This window comes from Quercus robur, chromosome 2 (genome assembly GCF_932294415.1).
Source record: "Quercus robur chromosome 2, dhQueRobu3.1, whole genome shotgun sequence".
NCBI lineage: Eukaryota > Viridiplantae > Streptophyta > Magnoliopsida > Fagales > Fagaceae > Quercus > Quercus robur.
The window spans coordinates 65282647-65300042 of record NC_065535.1 but is presented as its reverse complement, the minus strand read 5'-3'; the positions used below and the strand labels follow the sequence as shown (position 1 = coordinate 65300042).

The 17396-nt window shown below is 36.9% G+C and overlaps 1 protein-coding gene and 1 long non-coding RNA gene across 2 annotated transcripts; both read right to left on the bottom strand.

Moving 5' to 3' along the window:
• Positions 1-218: 218 nt before the first annotated feature.
• Positions 219-582, bottom strand: LOC126707004 (uncharacterized). Its single transcript, XR_007648785.1, has 2 exons — positions 474-582; positions 219-403 (listed from the first exon to the last, which is right to left on the bottom strand). It is a non-coding gene; the product is annotated as an uncharacterized LOC126707004 (long non-coding RNA).
• A 9474-nt stretch (positions 583-10056) lies between these two features.
• On the bottom strand, positions 10057-16569 carry LOC126714512 (putative pentatricopeptide repeat-containing protein At2g01510). Its single transcript, XM_050414691.1, has 3 exons — positions 13685-16569; positions 12961-13060; positions 10057-10167 (listed from the first exon to the last, which is right to left on the bottom strand). Exon 1 carries the CDS (start codon positions 16314-16316, stop codon positions 13857-13859), a length of 2460 nt encoding a protein of 819 aa, XP_050270648.1. The 5' UTR covers positions 16317-16569; the 3' UTR covers positions 10057-10167; positions 12961-13060; positions 13685-13856.
• Between the last annotated feature and the right edge of the window lie 827 nt (positions 16570-17396).

The window sequence follows — 17396 nt, the reverse complement described above, 5'->3', positions numbered from 1 at the left end:
CTTCAAAACTTGGTAGTTTTAATTGCTTCTAAAAAATGAGGTCCTTGTATGTTCTCAAGCTAAAATGTGAACCTTCATACCCCCAAATTTATTTATTTTTTATTTTTAAATCCCTTCATACTAAACTTGAAAGCAGAGCATTTCTAGATATTCCTCTTTACTTTCCATACAATTTAAGAAACCTTAACCCAGAACTTAATAGGCTCCTTCCTCGATCATCAGCCCAATATTCATGGGTCACCAAATGCATATAATTAAGAAAACATAAAACACATGACATAATAAAAAGTATTAAGTTCCATACAACCCATATAAAACAAAAGATTTGCAGGTCCTAAATAAAGTTCTACCAAACAGCAACAGATTCTTGCAAACAGAGAAACAGCAACAGCAACCCCAACTTCTGCAGGCAAATAATAAAGAAAAAAAAAAGACTAAGAAAAAACAGAAATTAATAATAATTGAAAACATACCAGCGTGAGAGTGGTGGTCCGAACTCGAAACAAGCAGTGCGAGGCTACCAATGGCCGCTAAGTGATATATCCTGACCAGATCGCAAAAGACCCGGAGCCTGAGTGACGACCAGTGAGGAACGAGACTTACCTTAAAATTAATCGCGATGGGGATTAAGTGTTTGATAAGGGGCAAGAAGTAATTATCCGAGGACATGTCACCCTTTCAATGAGCAATTTCTTTAGGCTAACGATCATCAGTTCGTTTCGCCATCTTCTTAACACACTGGTCTTAACCTTTTCCAGTATTTAAGCCGAGAAGTTTCTCCATCCGAGTAGTTGATTTCCCAAAAGGCCTGAGTCCGAGGACTTCGCACAGCCAGGGTTTTGTTTAGGACTTATACTTTTTCTTTTAGATGCTCGGTTTCCCCATAGGCTTGAGTCCGAGGACCATGCAAGTCCTAGGTTCTGTCCAAGACTTATAAGATATCTTTTTTATGTTCCTGGTTTCCCTCTAGGCTTGATTCCGAGGACCATGCAAGTCCTAGGTTCTATCCAAGACTCTTTGAGTTCAGATTCTTCCTTTCATAAGGCATTTCCCAAGGCGCTGAGCAGGGGTTGTCCTTGGCAACGGCTATTGCTCGGCGTGGGCCACGGCACCTGGACCTTCACGCAAGGCGGGCCTGGGCCGCGAATCCACTCAGCCCATGAATTAAGAGATATCTCTGCAACCTCTGGCCACGTGGTACTCTCTGATGTCACAATGACCGAGGTGCGCCTTTACGAGCCTCTTTAATCTTGTGGCTGCAGTTGACGTTGGAAGTTGAGCCCGAACTATTTTGTCTGTAGCGTTCCTCGGGACGCCGCGTGAGTTGACTGCCATCACCTTGTCTTTTCAAATAAATGGGAGGGAGAAAAAGTTGCTTTATATATGCTCATAAATCCTTCAGTTTTCTCCCACCTCACAGCTTCCATATCTGGAGCTCTCCTCCCTTAGCATAACATGTTTAAGGCAAGGGTTGGGAAGAAAGAACTCTCTCCGCCGCTGATACGTCGTGCCTTCATGAGACTCAAAGTAGTAAAGTACGGGCACAGGAAGCATAAGTTCAGGAGAACACTCCATTTCGACCGAGGGGGAAGGGGATCTCTCCCTCTTTTAGTCAAAATCCGAAGCAGGTTCTGTTCATGCCAGAATTTTGGTATGTCAGAAGAAAGATTTTCCGCCATCAGCGCCTCTGCTTTGCGGCTGGCGTATATTTAGAGAAAGCCCCTCAACCTCCAACTCCCTGCACTTTTCCTTCAACGGTGTCAGGCTCAAGTTGGATCTCTTTTGCTGTTTGAGTTGTGGGCATGTGAAAGCATTGAGGAAGAACAAGGTCCTGGGGTTGTAGCCAACCTCTCCTCTGACCTACTTCCTCAGCTTCATTTTATTCTCTTGTATCTTCCTTTCTTTTCGGTTATGTAATGAACTTTGACGCAAACTGATTCCAGCTTTTCATTGTACGTTGTACTATTTCTTTGTTTTAGTGATAATGGAAATTTCTTTACTTGTTTTGGATACTGTTCCTTTGATTACACCACTTTGTGAGTGAGTGTGCCCCATGTGTGCGTTTCTTTCAGAATATTTAGAGCACAATAGCTTGAAACATAATCTAACTAACTCCAGTTTATCAATACTACCAGGCATTGTATCGATAATTCATAATAAATCAAACTTAGGAAACTAACCAGGATAACAGTTGGATATTCTGTGATAAGCGCGCGAACACTGTCTAAGGCTGATAATCTCTAAATAATCCATCCGAGCAATCGACTGGGAAGTAGGGAACTCCGATGGTGCTTTTGTGTACTTGGTTTCCCCATAGGCTTGGGTCCGAGGACCATGCAAGGCCTTGGTTCTGTCCAAAACTTTTAAGATCTCTTTTTTTGCCCATAGGCTTGGGTCCGAGGACCATGCAAGGCCTTGGTTCTGTCCAAAACTTTTAAGATCTCTTTTTTTGTACTTGGTTTCCCCATAAGCTTGGGTCCGAGGACCATGCAAGGCCTTGGTTCTGTCCAAAACTTTTAAGATCTCTTTTTTTGTACTTGGTTTTCCCATAGGCTTGGGTCCGAGGACCATGCAAGGCCTTGGTTCTGTCCAAAACTTTTAAGATCTCTTGTTTGTACTTGGTTTCCCCATAGGCTTGGGTCCGAGGACCATGCAAGGCCTTGGTTCTGTCCAAAACTTTTAAGATCTCTTGTTTGTACTTGGTTTCCCCATAGGCTTGGGTTCGAGGACCATGCAAGGCCTTGGTTCTGTCCAAAACTTTTAAGATCTCTTTTTTGTTAAGTAGTCTTTTCTCTATACTGACTTATTTTTCGAAGGTCGGCCCCTAGGCCAGGGAGGGAGGAGTTGGCTCGAGGCCGGAAGCCCCTAGAGCTGCCCGCTCCGTTAGCAGCGCAAGGCGTAGCCCCTAGCAGAGGCTTATGGCGGAGCAACAACTGTACATCGCCGGAGATGGGAAAAACTCGTGAATCTCTGCTTGCTGGAGAGCTGACTCATGCGCCACCCGTGCCAACGCGCAAGCCTTCCCACAGACGGCGCCAATTGTAGGGACACGATTCTCAAGCGGCCCAACGATGACGTTGGGCTCGCGCGTGATGGATCCCTCACAATAAATTTTGTAGAGAGTGGGCTTGAAAGGCTAGAGTTGGGTCACGGGACGTTAGTACAGGCCGGACATTAGATAAACCTAGATTGGAAAAGGGTTTAGTCCGGTTATCTAAGCCCATTAACTTTATGAATTGAGGGATTGGGCTCCTCGGATCATGTCCGAGGAGCACTAGTGTATTCTCCGGTTACCCGTCAATGGGTTATCCCTGGTGGAGCGTATATACTTTCCGTGAATTCTCGTTCTTGGAGTATTTTCCAGGAAGTGAGATGGATCCCCCCACTTTGTTACCTTGCGTTTTCTTTTATACTAGCCTATGTTCATTATCTCCCGTCCACGTGTAGGGTCGACTTTTCCAGGACAGAGATTTGTCCCATCAGTCTAATCCCGAAATTGTGGGAGATGGTCCATAAAGCCTAAGAATCCGGCTCTGTTAGGTGCGGTGTCATGTCAATGAAGGGTATTAAAGACTATTTCCCTGAGATATTTTCTGATCTTTTAAGTTTGCTTGTATTCCACTTTCGTCAATGGGATTCTGGGTCCTCCGAGGACTGAGCGGTCCTCGGACGTATCTTTGGGCCACATCGGGCTCACTATTTTTGGGCTTGGGCTCTGGCCTCCTTTAGTTTGGGGCCTGTGGACTCCCTATAAGCGAGCGAGCCGGGCCCGTAAACTATTGAGTCCACATACACCATTGTAAGTTTCTTTAAAAAAAAAAACACTTATCTCCTCTCTCCGTATGTGTATTAAAAATACTTAGTATTAAAAAAAAAATTAAATGCATTAAATAATTTCCCAACTTGTAAAAGTTTTTGAAATATTACATCTTTATAATATGATATTAAACACTGACATTTTCCAGGTTTAAAACACTAATGGATGACCATAAAAAATAAATAATAATAATAATAATAATGGATGGGTTTGAGTCCATGGGATTAATTATTGTTTAACAAACGTTTAGTGATAATGGATAAAGATAAAAGAAAATATATACTGATTATAATAGACTGAAAGTTATTTTTAGTTGTAAAGTAAAGTAATTTCAATAAAAAAATTAGAAATTTAAAAAAAAAATTATTACTTTTTATTATTCTATCAAAATATCAATTAAATTTTCAGTATAAACAAAAAATCAAACTCGAGATTTTTTATTTGACTACAGAAAATTTTATTAACTAAAACCTAAAAAATAATTATAAAGTAATACTGGTAAAAGCTGGATGGATGTTTTCAGAGTTTTCTGGCTGTCTAATGGTACGGTGTCATGGTTTTAACTGTTCACTTTTCAATTGTTTTTTCCCTTCCCAACAGGCAACAGGCTACTTTTCAGACATCCAGAAAACGTATCCAATCAAAGAGCTCCACGTATAGTCGGCCGTTGTGATATTCTTCACGTTACCATTAATCTTAACTTGAACATAAAACCAGGAACAACAATGAACCTTTTTTTTTAAAAAAAAATTTTGAGAATGTGAACCTTTTTAAATTGAATAACGTCAAATTGTCAATCTAATATTTAGCAACCAAAAAAAATAAAAAATAAAATCAATCAAATAATGTTTCTCCTATCATCAGGCAAATATAATTAATTTTATAAAAACAATCTTTCTTAAAGCTCTATACAGTAGCCCATTCCCAACATCCATGCATATTGATATTCCACTATTTTAAAATTCAAATAAGAAATTTCCCAATAACAAGGCACACCGCACACTTCACCAAACCCTATTTTTACAAAAATAAAATAACATTTTCTTTGTATAATAATTTTGAACTTTAAGAGTCCGTTTGGTACGTGTATTTAAACAACAGTTTTCAATTTTTGTAGAAATATGTATGGGTAAAAAAGTGTGAAAATTCGTATAATATTGTCTAAAAATTGAAAACATGTGTTTAAATACATGTACTAAATGGACCCTAATATAGCTAGAAACGACATTGTATAGCGCTTCTATGTCCAACTAGGCCTTTGATCTGATTCTCAAAAAAAAAAAAAAAATGTCCAATTGGGCCTAGGGCAGAACCATGTTAAGGGTTGGGGGCCATGACCCCAACAAAATTATTTAAAATCTCTATAATAGTAGGTAAACGGTGAATCAACTCCATTTTTTAAGAGCATCTACAATAGTGAAACTATATTTTTAGCTATTTGTCACTACAAAAAGTTACTTTATCTATTTTACCTACTCACATGATGCAGTAGTAGATCTATTTTAGCTTTCAACACAATAAAATAATATAAACATTACAATAAAATAATATACCTACTACAATAAAATAATACATCCCACTACCAAAAAAAAAAAAAACTACAAATATTCTAACCAGCCGTGTGAACACAAATTTTTTTTTTTTTAACCTTTGAATTACAATGCATAGCTAAAGATAGCTGTAAACTGTAGCTAAGAAGCCAAATTTTTTGGCTATAGCTCCACTGCTGCAGCTCCAAATAGCTTTTTAGCACCACTACTGCAAGTTCTCTCCACCCCCCCCAAAACCCACCCCAAAAAAAAAAAAAAAAAAAAAACAACTCCAACTTTTCACATTTTCACCTTTTGTCTATTTATATTCCTCCACTATACACTTCAGCCATATCTAATATCTTTAACTAACTTTTTTCCAATTAAGTTATAGTCATAATTTTTAGTTTTAGTTTCCTTTAGAAGATTCATTCACTTTTTCTAAAAGATAAAACTTAGGAATAGTACATAATATTTCCTTATTATACTCATCCATATTGAATTTAATTGTTCTTAAAAATAATAAAACTATTTCTATTTTATTGGTCATGTATACAAGTATTTGAATTTAAGTAAAAAACTTAATGTACTACAATTAAGTTACTATCCTTAAGAAATTTAGTCATTTCCTAAAACTCTTTACGATGTCTGGTTACATTTTATATCCACCAAAAAGATATTCCATTATACTTTATAGCCACCAAAAAGAGTCTTCTCATCACCGGTGCTCTCTCTACAATTTCAATTTATTACTTCTTCCTTATGATGCTCTCACATAGTCACAATTTTATTAACTCCTCTGGCTATTAACAAAGAGTTTTCTTATTTAAAATTTAAGCGATTCTTGAGAGATACAAAACTCATTTTCTTCTTTTTTATTGACATTTCAGTTTAATTTCTATTTATATATGAATTATGATTTATTTTGGATTTCTTCAAAAAAAATAAATATTTAATGCATGAAAACATATATATGTATATTGTCTTTAATTTTTTTTTTTTAAATTATAAATCAATATGATAATTTTATCTTAGACCTTTCAAACAAAAACTCTTGCTTCACCCTGCAGTCAGTGCTGCCATAAGCAAAAGTAAAACAATAAATAAAGAGATTTTTCACTTTCACATCCCACAGGCACAATGTCCCAATGCACTTTAAACAAAGTGAGTAAATAGGGCGAGTATTGTTTTTTTCATGTAATAAGCGTCAGAAAATGAATTGAATGTTTTGATCAGAGCTATTTTAACTCATGGCTGCCAGTGACAACTCGACAGCTGAGTGAACCAGCTGGATCTATCCACGTGTCTGAACATTATTGGCAGAGACATGTGGTATGGTATCAACCCCACCTCCACCTCCACCTCCACCTCCACCTCCACACCCACACTTATACAGAAACACTACCAACACCAACATAGCTAATGATAATGGCTGGGAAGAACTATTCCAGAAAGGCAGAAACGATTTACACTCATGTTGGTCACAGACTGTGTAATCTTTATTTGTAATCCACCATTGACATTGATACACTCGCCTGACTTGGCCAGTGTATCAACATCAAGCATCTTAGACATCATTAAATTTTAAGGATCTCGCGGCCAATATCACATTCTGAATGGTTAAGATTACACAGCCTGTAAGCCCAATAATGTTAATTGTACTGAATAAATGGTTTGTTTTAATGTAATTTGCAAAATATTACAAGGTCACATCATAAGCTATGCAGAATCATTAAATGCTATTCAAGGTGCTCTAAGTGGCAGGGAGTTGTATCAGAAAGGCCCAAAGATCAGAATGAATAAACAATGATGAAAAGCAGCTTACATGTAGATAATTACCATTAGATAAATAAGGGATGAAGAAAAATCAAAGCAATATGATAATAAATTTAATTTTGGAGCATGATAAAAAGTGTTGGCTATGAAGCATTGGTGAAAAATATTCAAAGGAATAAATTCAATCACGTACGAAAGACTAAGAATAGAAGCACTCACAGGAATTCGTATTACTTCCTCCCTCTTCCATCCTAAGGGATTATAAACAACAACAACAACCTGCAGAGGAATTGAGAATACAAGACAAATAATTAATATATCAATATGCAAGATTGAGTTTTAATTTCTAATGAGTGGTAAAGTAAAAAAGTTTAATGTAAAATGACGACCTTTAAGAGGACGGTAACTTATATTAAGAAGAGGACACAAAATTTCCATGAGGCAGAAGTCAGCAGAACATTTAACTCTATTATTATTTAAAATTTAAGAATTGATTACAGAGTTCATATGAGCTACAAAATGGTCAGGAAAAGTGTGAGCACATGTAGTTCTTTGTAGCCTTCACCATATTCTCTCACGAACGCTAAGCAGAATAATATTTCAATGATTTTTATACCTTTCATGAATAGGTTCTTAGAAGACAAGGTGGCACTCTTACACGTGATAAGGGACAAACAAAAACACCTAAACTTCAGATCTTGGATAGTCTATTGTTAGATAAGTCATCATCTTGAGATCTTCCAACAGGCTATAATTTTAGTATAAAGTGCAGTTCACCAAAATTTGTGCATGAAACAAACCAGAGTTCATGTTGCAGCAGATACAAAAGATGACGTGTAACGTGAACTAATAATCATATTAGTCATATGTAGTTTGTTATCAAATTACTTTCCACCATACTAGAAAGAATAATTTATAGCACGATTCTTCTTCTGTAACATAAAGCAGAGAGTACATGCTATACAAAATATAAACTAAATAAAGAAAATGGTCGATATTGTATACAGCCTGCTGAAAATTTGTTACTGGATTCCCTTGTCTAGTACTTGATCTCAAGTCTGCCAAGAAACCAAGCGAAGAGGAAACCACCTTCTCAGCCAAAGAAGTACAACTTGACAGTATTAGACATTCACATAAAACTTTACAATGTCAACAATCATAAGTTATGGTTGGATATCAAACTAAGTTGCACCTCTGCATAGCCCATCGACAATCGTTTTGCATAATCAGCAGCAACATGCTCTCTTTCTGTACCACAAACTGCATCATGATGTTGAGAAATTGCCAGAGCATTGGCTAGTGCATCAGTGTTTGGCCCCAGAATTCTTCCTGCCTTTGAAAAACTCCAATTGCCTTGCTACCTAATCGTAGAACACAAAAGGATTTAAATGTTTAAAGCATGCCAAGATAGCCTGACAGGACATAATAGAAGAAGGAAGAAAGGACCAAGAGCTTACCAGATAATAACCACTCATCATCCTGACATAACCTTTAAACGCTGGCCTACTTGTAAAGTAACCAGTCCAATAGGCATTTGGATGATCTGCATTACCTGATCATGGTTTATATATTTAAATGAAAATTTCATAAAACAAAGATGAGCTGAGTGCCAAAATTTTATTATGTAATATCTAAGCTTCTGAACACATATAACTACAACAGCAGATTCCCTGAAGTTACAAAAGCACTCATAACTAGTTGCTCCCAAATTAGCATTTCTTTCCTTATCTCTGAAACTGTGCATATGTACAAGAAATTTAACTTTTAATTCAAATGCTTTAGTTGAAATTTAGAAGTGACTGCTCCTTGTTAATTAAAAAATATATATTTGCATTATCTTCAGCATGCAATAATAATGTTCACGGTGCTAAAACAAAGGAGAAAGGTTTATGAGGAAAAACATAATGCATAGACAGCAATCATGACAAACAAGGCACCTGATATATCCATAGATTGATTTGTTGATGTACTTCCTCTACTATTGGTCCGCACAGAACAGTCAAAGCAACCTGAAACTTTAAACAGTTCAAATTGAGATTACCATGATAATTAGTTCTCCATAGAGAATAAATATCAAAAGGCATCAAACACCTGTTCTTCATGCTTTATGGGAAATTTGCCATTGGACGGAAGACGTATGCCCCAGAAATCTGAAAAATAACTCGGAAAGGGATGATTCAACAACTCTTTCAATTTTTAAGTCATACAATTTCAGAACATATATAAAAGAGAGGTTGAGAGAGATATGTAACACAAGATGAACTTAAGTGTACCTGAGGATCTGTCACTTCCTGACTTCCATTATATCCAGAGTAATAACTGTAAGATTGTTCAACTGATTCCTCAACCTTCAAAGGTTATGACTAAGTGCATTAGCTACAGAATCATTCATTTTTCGGCTTCTTTCTGTATTTTTATTTTTATTTTTTTGTATATATTTTCTTTTGGGGATGGGGAGGGCAGAAGGGGTAAGCAAAATGAACTATTATGAAATTCAGCAACAACAAAAACATTAATTTCACTTTTGATCATAGTTAAGAAAACAAAATTTTCAAAAAAATCCATGGAGAAAGAAAATGTAAGCATAAATTTCAAGTAACAAGTGACTATAGAACTTTCGGGCGCATTACATACCAAGCTTCTGCTATTAACAAAATTTAACATCTTTCCTTGAGTGGTGGAAAAAGTAAGCTTTAAGTTTCCTTGACCAACTTCTACAGTATTTTTTTTACTACTCTGAAACCTGTGTATAGATGATCTGGTTGAACCCGTACCTACAACTGAAAGATAAAAAAATTCAAAAACTTATATTGCTACCTTGAAGAATGAATTTCACGTTTTTCCACTTCGTTAAAAATAATAAAAAATGTATATCTATTGCAATAATAAGAGCAAACCTGGCTTTTTGGCACTTGAAATAGTGTATGTGCTGAAACCAAGTGGTGGTACATACAGGCACTGAAAATGCAAGCAAATACTTGGGTGTCTCGGTTGGACTTTGACCTAAGCACGCCCTAAAATAGTAGTTCCTTGTCCACATAGGCACTGGCAGGAAGGAGTTGCAATAAAAGTCATGAACAGTAACATTTTCATTGATAACCTAAAGAGAGTCAAATCTTGTCAATAGGAATAACAGTTATGCCAATCTAATTACACTGGAACATGTTTGATAATGATGAAACAATGGGATTGCCAAAGTATAAATACTTCCAGACCTATCAGAAAATACATGGGATGCATTCACACACACATACACCCCAAAGAACTACTGTCGTCAAGGAATACTCTTAAAGAGGCCTCTCATTTTACCTATAAAAATAAAGTATTCTTCCCCAGAGAGAGACATAGAGAGAGAGAGAGAAGGGAGGGAGACAATTCATATTTTTTTAGTTCTACATCTTCCACGATTTTAGGATATTGAAGAAGTCATCAATTACTAACCTTACATTCAATTGGTCCTGGTCCACATTGAAAGTGTTTCATACACATACAAGTGGGCATTCACACATACAATGCTCAGGCTTAAAAATGTCATTTTAATCACACTGCTATATTACCTAAACTAATACAAGTTTATCGTGCTTTGCATCATTCAACAAATCTACACAAATGTTTCTGGTTCTCTCCATGTAGTAACCAGCCGACATAACAAATCATTTAACTTCTCATATTGTTCTTTAATGTATAATTTCTGACTCTAAAAAATGAACATGTTCATCTAGCGCATCCCAATTGTTGGTATGAAGGAGCAGGTAAGCAAAAGGCTTGTCGACTAGAATGAAGATCCAATACATGTAAGTAGCCTAACTTCTTCAATATATACTGCATGACTAGTCCACATATTTAGATCATTCAAAGAAATGAAAACCATAATGCGGCCTTGAATTTCAAAACACAAGACACTGTTGCAAGAATGGAAGTACTCCCAGGAATTTGAATTACATCATTCCTCTTCCATCCAAGAGAATTGTAGACCACAACTTCCTATAAAGATAAGAAGACACCAAAAAATGGTATTTATCTAAATGGAATAGAAACAATCATAATTTTGGAATAGAAACAATCAAAATTTTGCAAGGAAAAATGACGCAGGACAACTAGAACAAAACTGAAACAACAATAAAATAAAGGGATATGACCTAGGAGTCAGCACCAAGCAGGAAAACCACTAGGAGTAAGCACCTAGAGTAAACTTGGAGTCAACACCTAGAGTAGACCTGGAGTCAGCACCAGACCAAACGGCCATTTTTTCATTCATCAAAATATCAATTATCTCCTCAAGGAGTACAATAGGTTACTTATAAAGGATTGCTAAACCCTAGTTCTAAGTTCTAATTGGCTAGGAAACCCCAACTGTCTTATTACAAAAATAACCTTACTTCTAAATTAAAATACTAAAAGCCCAATAAACTAATAGGACCTAAAACATAAAAATACAATTGACTTGCAAACATAAATAACATTAAATAATAATTTTCTTGCATCTCCTGCATCAAAAAATATTTTCCTTGCCAAATTATTTCCTTGAGACAGATCAACTTCTGATCCAGGACAATAACTTATATTCAAAAGTGGGCACTTGAAAAAGAAAAGAAAAATAAGAAGATAATAAAAGGATAGAAGAGTACAAACACAATTCATATGTCAAAACCATTTTTAGCTTGATTTTCAAAGTTTATTTATTTATAAATACATTTTTTAAAATGTTTCCTGCAAAACTATTCTTTGACAAGAATGTCAATAATTAAATCATTAAATGTCTTTTTAGTTGTTACAAGCATTTATGCCCTAAAGAAGTTAGCATTATGTAACATAGCCAAAAATGAAAGAACAATAAGTTTCAAAAAAAATAATTTTCAGTTTAAAATTTTAAATTTAACAGAATATTTCAAACTACAGAGGGCATTTTGCCCATTATCAATCAATCAGGAGGGATATTGCTCATTTTTTGAGTTAGCGTGGAGGTTGAACTGGACCCTATAGTTTAGGGGGGCAAATTGGAATTAACCCATAATAATACAAAGATAAAATACCCCTCTAAACATTACCGCCTCTTAGTCATTAAAAAAAATGCAAGGATAACGGATTGCAGCCAAAAGGTACCATATTAACAAGAGAACTAAAAATGTGCTCAAAAGTCAAAAACAAGATCCATCATCAGAGACATACGAATGCCACAATAAAATGAGACCTTTAAGCAATGAATTAAAATAGCTCAGTAGTTGAAGCTCATAATACTTTACTGGTTGAAACTTCCCACATCCAGTATTTGACATAGACTAAGCCAAGCAAGAAAGTGAAGATGCAAATAATTCCTTAGCCTACACATAAATTTTGAAGAAATGGATGACACTTGGAAGAGAGAGAGAGAGAGAGAAACTTTGAGAAAAATCATATGGTTGAATTGATAAGCCAAACTCACACCCTTGTGTACCCTATTGACAAACGTTTTGCGTAATCATTAGCCACATGTAGGTTTTCTGTACCAGTAACTCCATCATGATGTTGAGCAATTGCTAAAGTATCTGCCAGTGATTCTGTATTGGGCTCAGAACTACTCCTTCCTTTGAAAAACTTTAGTTGCCTTGCGGCCAATTATTCATTAGAGATAAATAAATCTCAAACTCCAAAACTGTCATTAGACTGTCCCAATTAAATCCATCATACAAACTGACACAATCAAATAAATGATACCAAATAATAGCCACTCAGTATCCTGTCCAGTATGCATTTCCACTATCTGCATAACTGGCATGGTGCATGCTTCAAACTTTAAGAAAAGTTTGAAGTGGAAAACAAGAAGAAACGGGTTATATAACATCCAAACGTTAATCTTACAGGAAAAAGTCATCAGTCTTGATTGGCTAGGATTCATATGTAGCAACTTTGCATCAGTATATATGGATGGGGTAGAGTATAGAGCATTGACACGCCCATCCTGGAAAGCCAATTAGAACAAAAAAAAGTTTCAGAAAATAAAAGAAGGCTGTGAAACGACGAGGCAGAATTACTGACACAACAAAAAATTCAACATTAAAGAGAGAGACAGAGAGAGAGAAGAAGAAGAAGGAAGACATATGTATGAACTAAAACTTATTATAGAATGGCCCGTATTATGGAACTATTAACCCATTTAGCAGGACCATAGCAAGTTTGATTAATGTTAAACTCTTATGGCCAAACCTAAATAATTATGTGTAAAGAAATGGGATATATAAAATGAAAATTCTGGCACAGCTTTTAAGATTATATCCTGCATATTTTATCAATCCTAATAAGTTTTAAGGCTGATATAATACAGGCCAAAATTGAGCGCAATGGCATATCCCAAATGCTGTAACTGAATAGGAGGGGAAACATCATTAATCTCAAATGTGAAACCATCAGGAGGGTCATAATGCCTAGGGAATATCCCTGTGAATATTTGCATATGAAGTTTGCAACAGGAGTCAAAAGAGTACATGAAATATCATTGAAGTAGAACACAGAAAACAAGTAGTAAATTCTCAAGTCGAAAACTTTGAAAGGGTCTAAGAATATAGACATCATGTCCCTCCCTAACCTGTGAAGATGAACCAAGGGCCTTGAACCCCATCAAACAATCTCATGACTCTTGTCATTTAGTCGCTTAGCTCTATCTTGGAAATCAATTTGAGGAAAAAAGAGGGAATCAAATCTTAACTGCAACAGAAATTAAGACACATTATAATCCACCCATTTGGGGTTTATAAAGGTCACCAATAGTCCCCACAAGAGCAAAAACCATCTCTAAAATGATGGAATCTGCTTGAATCCCTGACTGTGATTTCCCTTGCGACAATCCTTGAGATCACCTTGATTGCAGCATGGCAGTCTGTGCAAGCTCTTAGATTCTTCATCACAAGTATAGGTGACCCTTCTGGTGTACTGATCAGAGCATATGCAATTGCCAAGCGTTCACTATGATATTTAAGAGACTCTGCTTTGATCTCCTCATCTACATTGTGAAGGGCACAACCTGTGTCTGGCTTGTATCCTTCCTTTTCCATTTTCTTCACCAGCATATCAATCTTTCTCATGATATCCCCCATTTGCGGGTGGGATTTGTCATTTGCTGAGAAGACATGATTCTTATGTTCGATTTCAACCCAGCTATAAGCAGGGACCTTTTTAAGTCCTCTATCCCTCATTGCCTTCTTTACCTTCCCAACATTGTCCCACTGGCCTACTGCTGCATAAATATTGGACATATTGACATAAGGAGCAGCATCCCTAAGCTCTTCCATACTGAAAAGTTGGTCTGCTGCTTTCTTAGCCAATTCTTGATTTTTATGAATTCTACATGAATTTAGAACTGATGACCACATAATCTCATCAGGTTCAAATGGCATTTGAGCCATCAACTTCTCTGCTTCATCAAACCGTCCACTCCGACACAACACATCAACCAATGATGCATAGTGTTCTTTTTTGGGAACAAGTTTATAAACTTGAGTCATGGAGTTGAAGTATTGCAATGCTTTGTCAATGTGCCCACAATGGCTACAAGCAGTTAAGACACTAAGAAAGCTAACTGAATCTGGTTGAAAACCTGACTGGACCATTTGTTCAAAAGACATAAGAGTGCCTACACCATCTCCATTCTGTGCATAAGCTGAGATTAGGGCATTCCAAGAGACTGGGTTCCTTTCAGGCATTTCTTGAAAACTTTGAAGTGCATCTTTTAATGACCCACATTTGGCATACATATCTACGAGTGCACTTCCAGAAAATACATTTGACAGAAATCCTGATCTGATTACAAATGAATGTAACTGTTTCCCTAGTGAGAGGGAGGCTAAATTTGCAGAAGCCCTCAAGATGCTAGCAAAAGTTGCCTGGTCAGCACTTACATTGGTTCTACGCATCTCATTGAACAGTTTTAGGCTTTCTTCATGGAGTCCCTTCTGAACATAACCTGAGATCATCGCAGTCCATGGAACTGTGCTTTTGTGGGCTAAATTTGCAAATATCTTTTTCGCTTCCTCAAATCTGCCACATTTGGCATACACGTCAACCAAAGAATTTCCAACCAGAACTTCTGAATCAGCTGTTGACACAATAGCTTGGGAATGAATTTGTCGACCCATTTCCAAGTCCAATGTATTGGCTGCAATGCTCAACAAGGTTGCCAGAGGGAATTGCCTGCGATCAAATCTGGTATACTGTAATTCCCGGAAAAGATCAAGAGACTCTTTGATTTGCCCATCCCATGCGTAACCCGAGATGATTACATTGTATGATACGCCATCCAACTCTGGCATCTCATCAAAAAATTTCCTTGCTTCAAGCACACGACTGTGCTTTGAGTAGAAATCGAGCAAAGCATTCCCCACAAACACATTCCAAACAAAGTTGGTCTTCACCACAAAAGAGTGAATTTGCTGCCCAAATACCATGTCATCTAATCCAATCCCAGCACATAGAACTGCGGCAAAAGTAAACTCTGAAGGCTTGAAACCAAAACGCTGCATATGCATAAAGAGCTTTATTGCGTCTTCATTCATCCCATCTCTTGAGAACCCTGTTATCATCGCATTCAAAGTGACGCAATCTCTTTCAGGCATTTCCTGAAAAAGCTGACAAGCTAAATCTAGGCAACGTGTTTTGCAGTAAGCATCAACCAAGGAATTGCAAACCATGAGAGTCGAATCAAATCCCAGTTTAACAATATGGGCATGGACTTGAACAACTTCATTCGCCGTCTCTGAGTCACTGCATCCAGATAAGAGAGTCGCAAAAGTTATATAATCCGGTTGGGTCCCCCACCTACACATCGCCGCAAAAAGCTTAAAAGCTTCTCGAAATTGATTAGATTGCGAATACCCACCTATCAAGATTGTCCAAGTCACTGCTGTACGTTCAACCATGGCGTCAAACAACTCTCTAGCATAAGAAAGATTGCCCGATTTCACATAACCGGAAATCATCATGTTCGTCGAGATTGTATTCTTCTGAGGCATTTGATCAAACAGTTGACGTGCGTGGGACAATTCACCTCTTTGGAGAAAACCGTTGACCCGGAAGTTAAAACGGCATGTTTGTGGATTGAAGCCCGTTTTGATGATACGGGCATCGATAAAACGATGGACATCATTGAGAGGTAGCTTTGGAGATTGAGAGGCTCCTAAAGAAGCGAAGGTTTGAAGCGCATTTGCTCTATGTAAAGGTTTCATAGGAAACAAAGAAACATAGAAATTAGCTTCCTAAAATTAAAAATGAGCGCGCCATTTCATTTTTTCAAAACCTAAACTAAACTTATGTCTCGGTGACGTGGAGGAGTGCTTAGTAAACTAGACATGGTTTTTTTGGGACTGATTGTATGAATAATAATGTAGATTCCGAATAAAAAAGAGTTAAAACTTAAAAAGTATCTGAGACTCAGTTCCTCTCGGTAATCTGTTGGGTCCGGGTCTAAAGTGTCATCAGGTTATGGGCTCTTTCCTTTCCCTGATGATGTCTCTCACTTTAAGCCCATTAGTCTTTGTAATGTTATTTACAAAGTCATATCCAAAATTCTAGTGAATAGACTCAAACCTCTCATGGACAGCTTTATAACACCCTATCAAAATGCTTTTATTAAAGGCAGGAACATTACTGATAACATTCTTATTGCTCATGAGATTCTGGATGTGCTTAGGAAGAAAAAAGGTAGACAGGCTTGCTTTGGAGTTCTTAAAATTGACTTGAGTAAGGCCTATGATAAGGTCGACTGGACTTTTCTTAAGGCTGTCCTTACTGTTATGAAGTTTGAGGAAAGATGGATTCAGTGGATAATGGAATGTTTGACTTCTGTTAGCTATACATTGCTTGCTAATGGGAATCTAACATCCTCTATTAAGCCTTCCCAAGGACTACGACAGGGAGATCCTCTCTCTCCCTATTTATTCCTGTTTTGTGCCAATATCCTTTCTATTGCCTTATTGCAAGCTGAAAATCAGAAACAATTAAAAGGTGTGAAGATTGGTAGGAATGGTCTCTCATTCACTCATCTCCTTTTTGCGGATGACTCTCTTTTCTTTTTCAAAAAGGATGATATGTCAATTACAAAATTGTTTGCCATCTTGGACTGGTATTGTTCTATCTCTGGACAGAAAATTAATTTGGCAAAATCGGATCTCTATTGCTCTCCTAACATGGCTGCTGTGGACAAAGAATCTCTTGCTTCTACACTTCATGTCAATCTGGTTTAGAATCCAACTAAGTACCTTGGAATGACTTTTAAGATGAGGGGTAATAGACGCGCAGACTTTCAT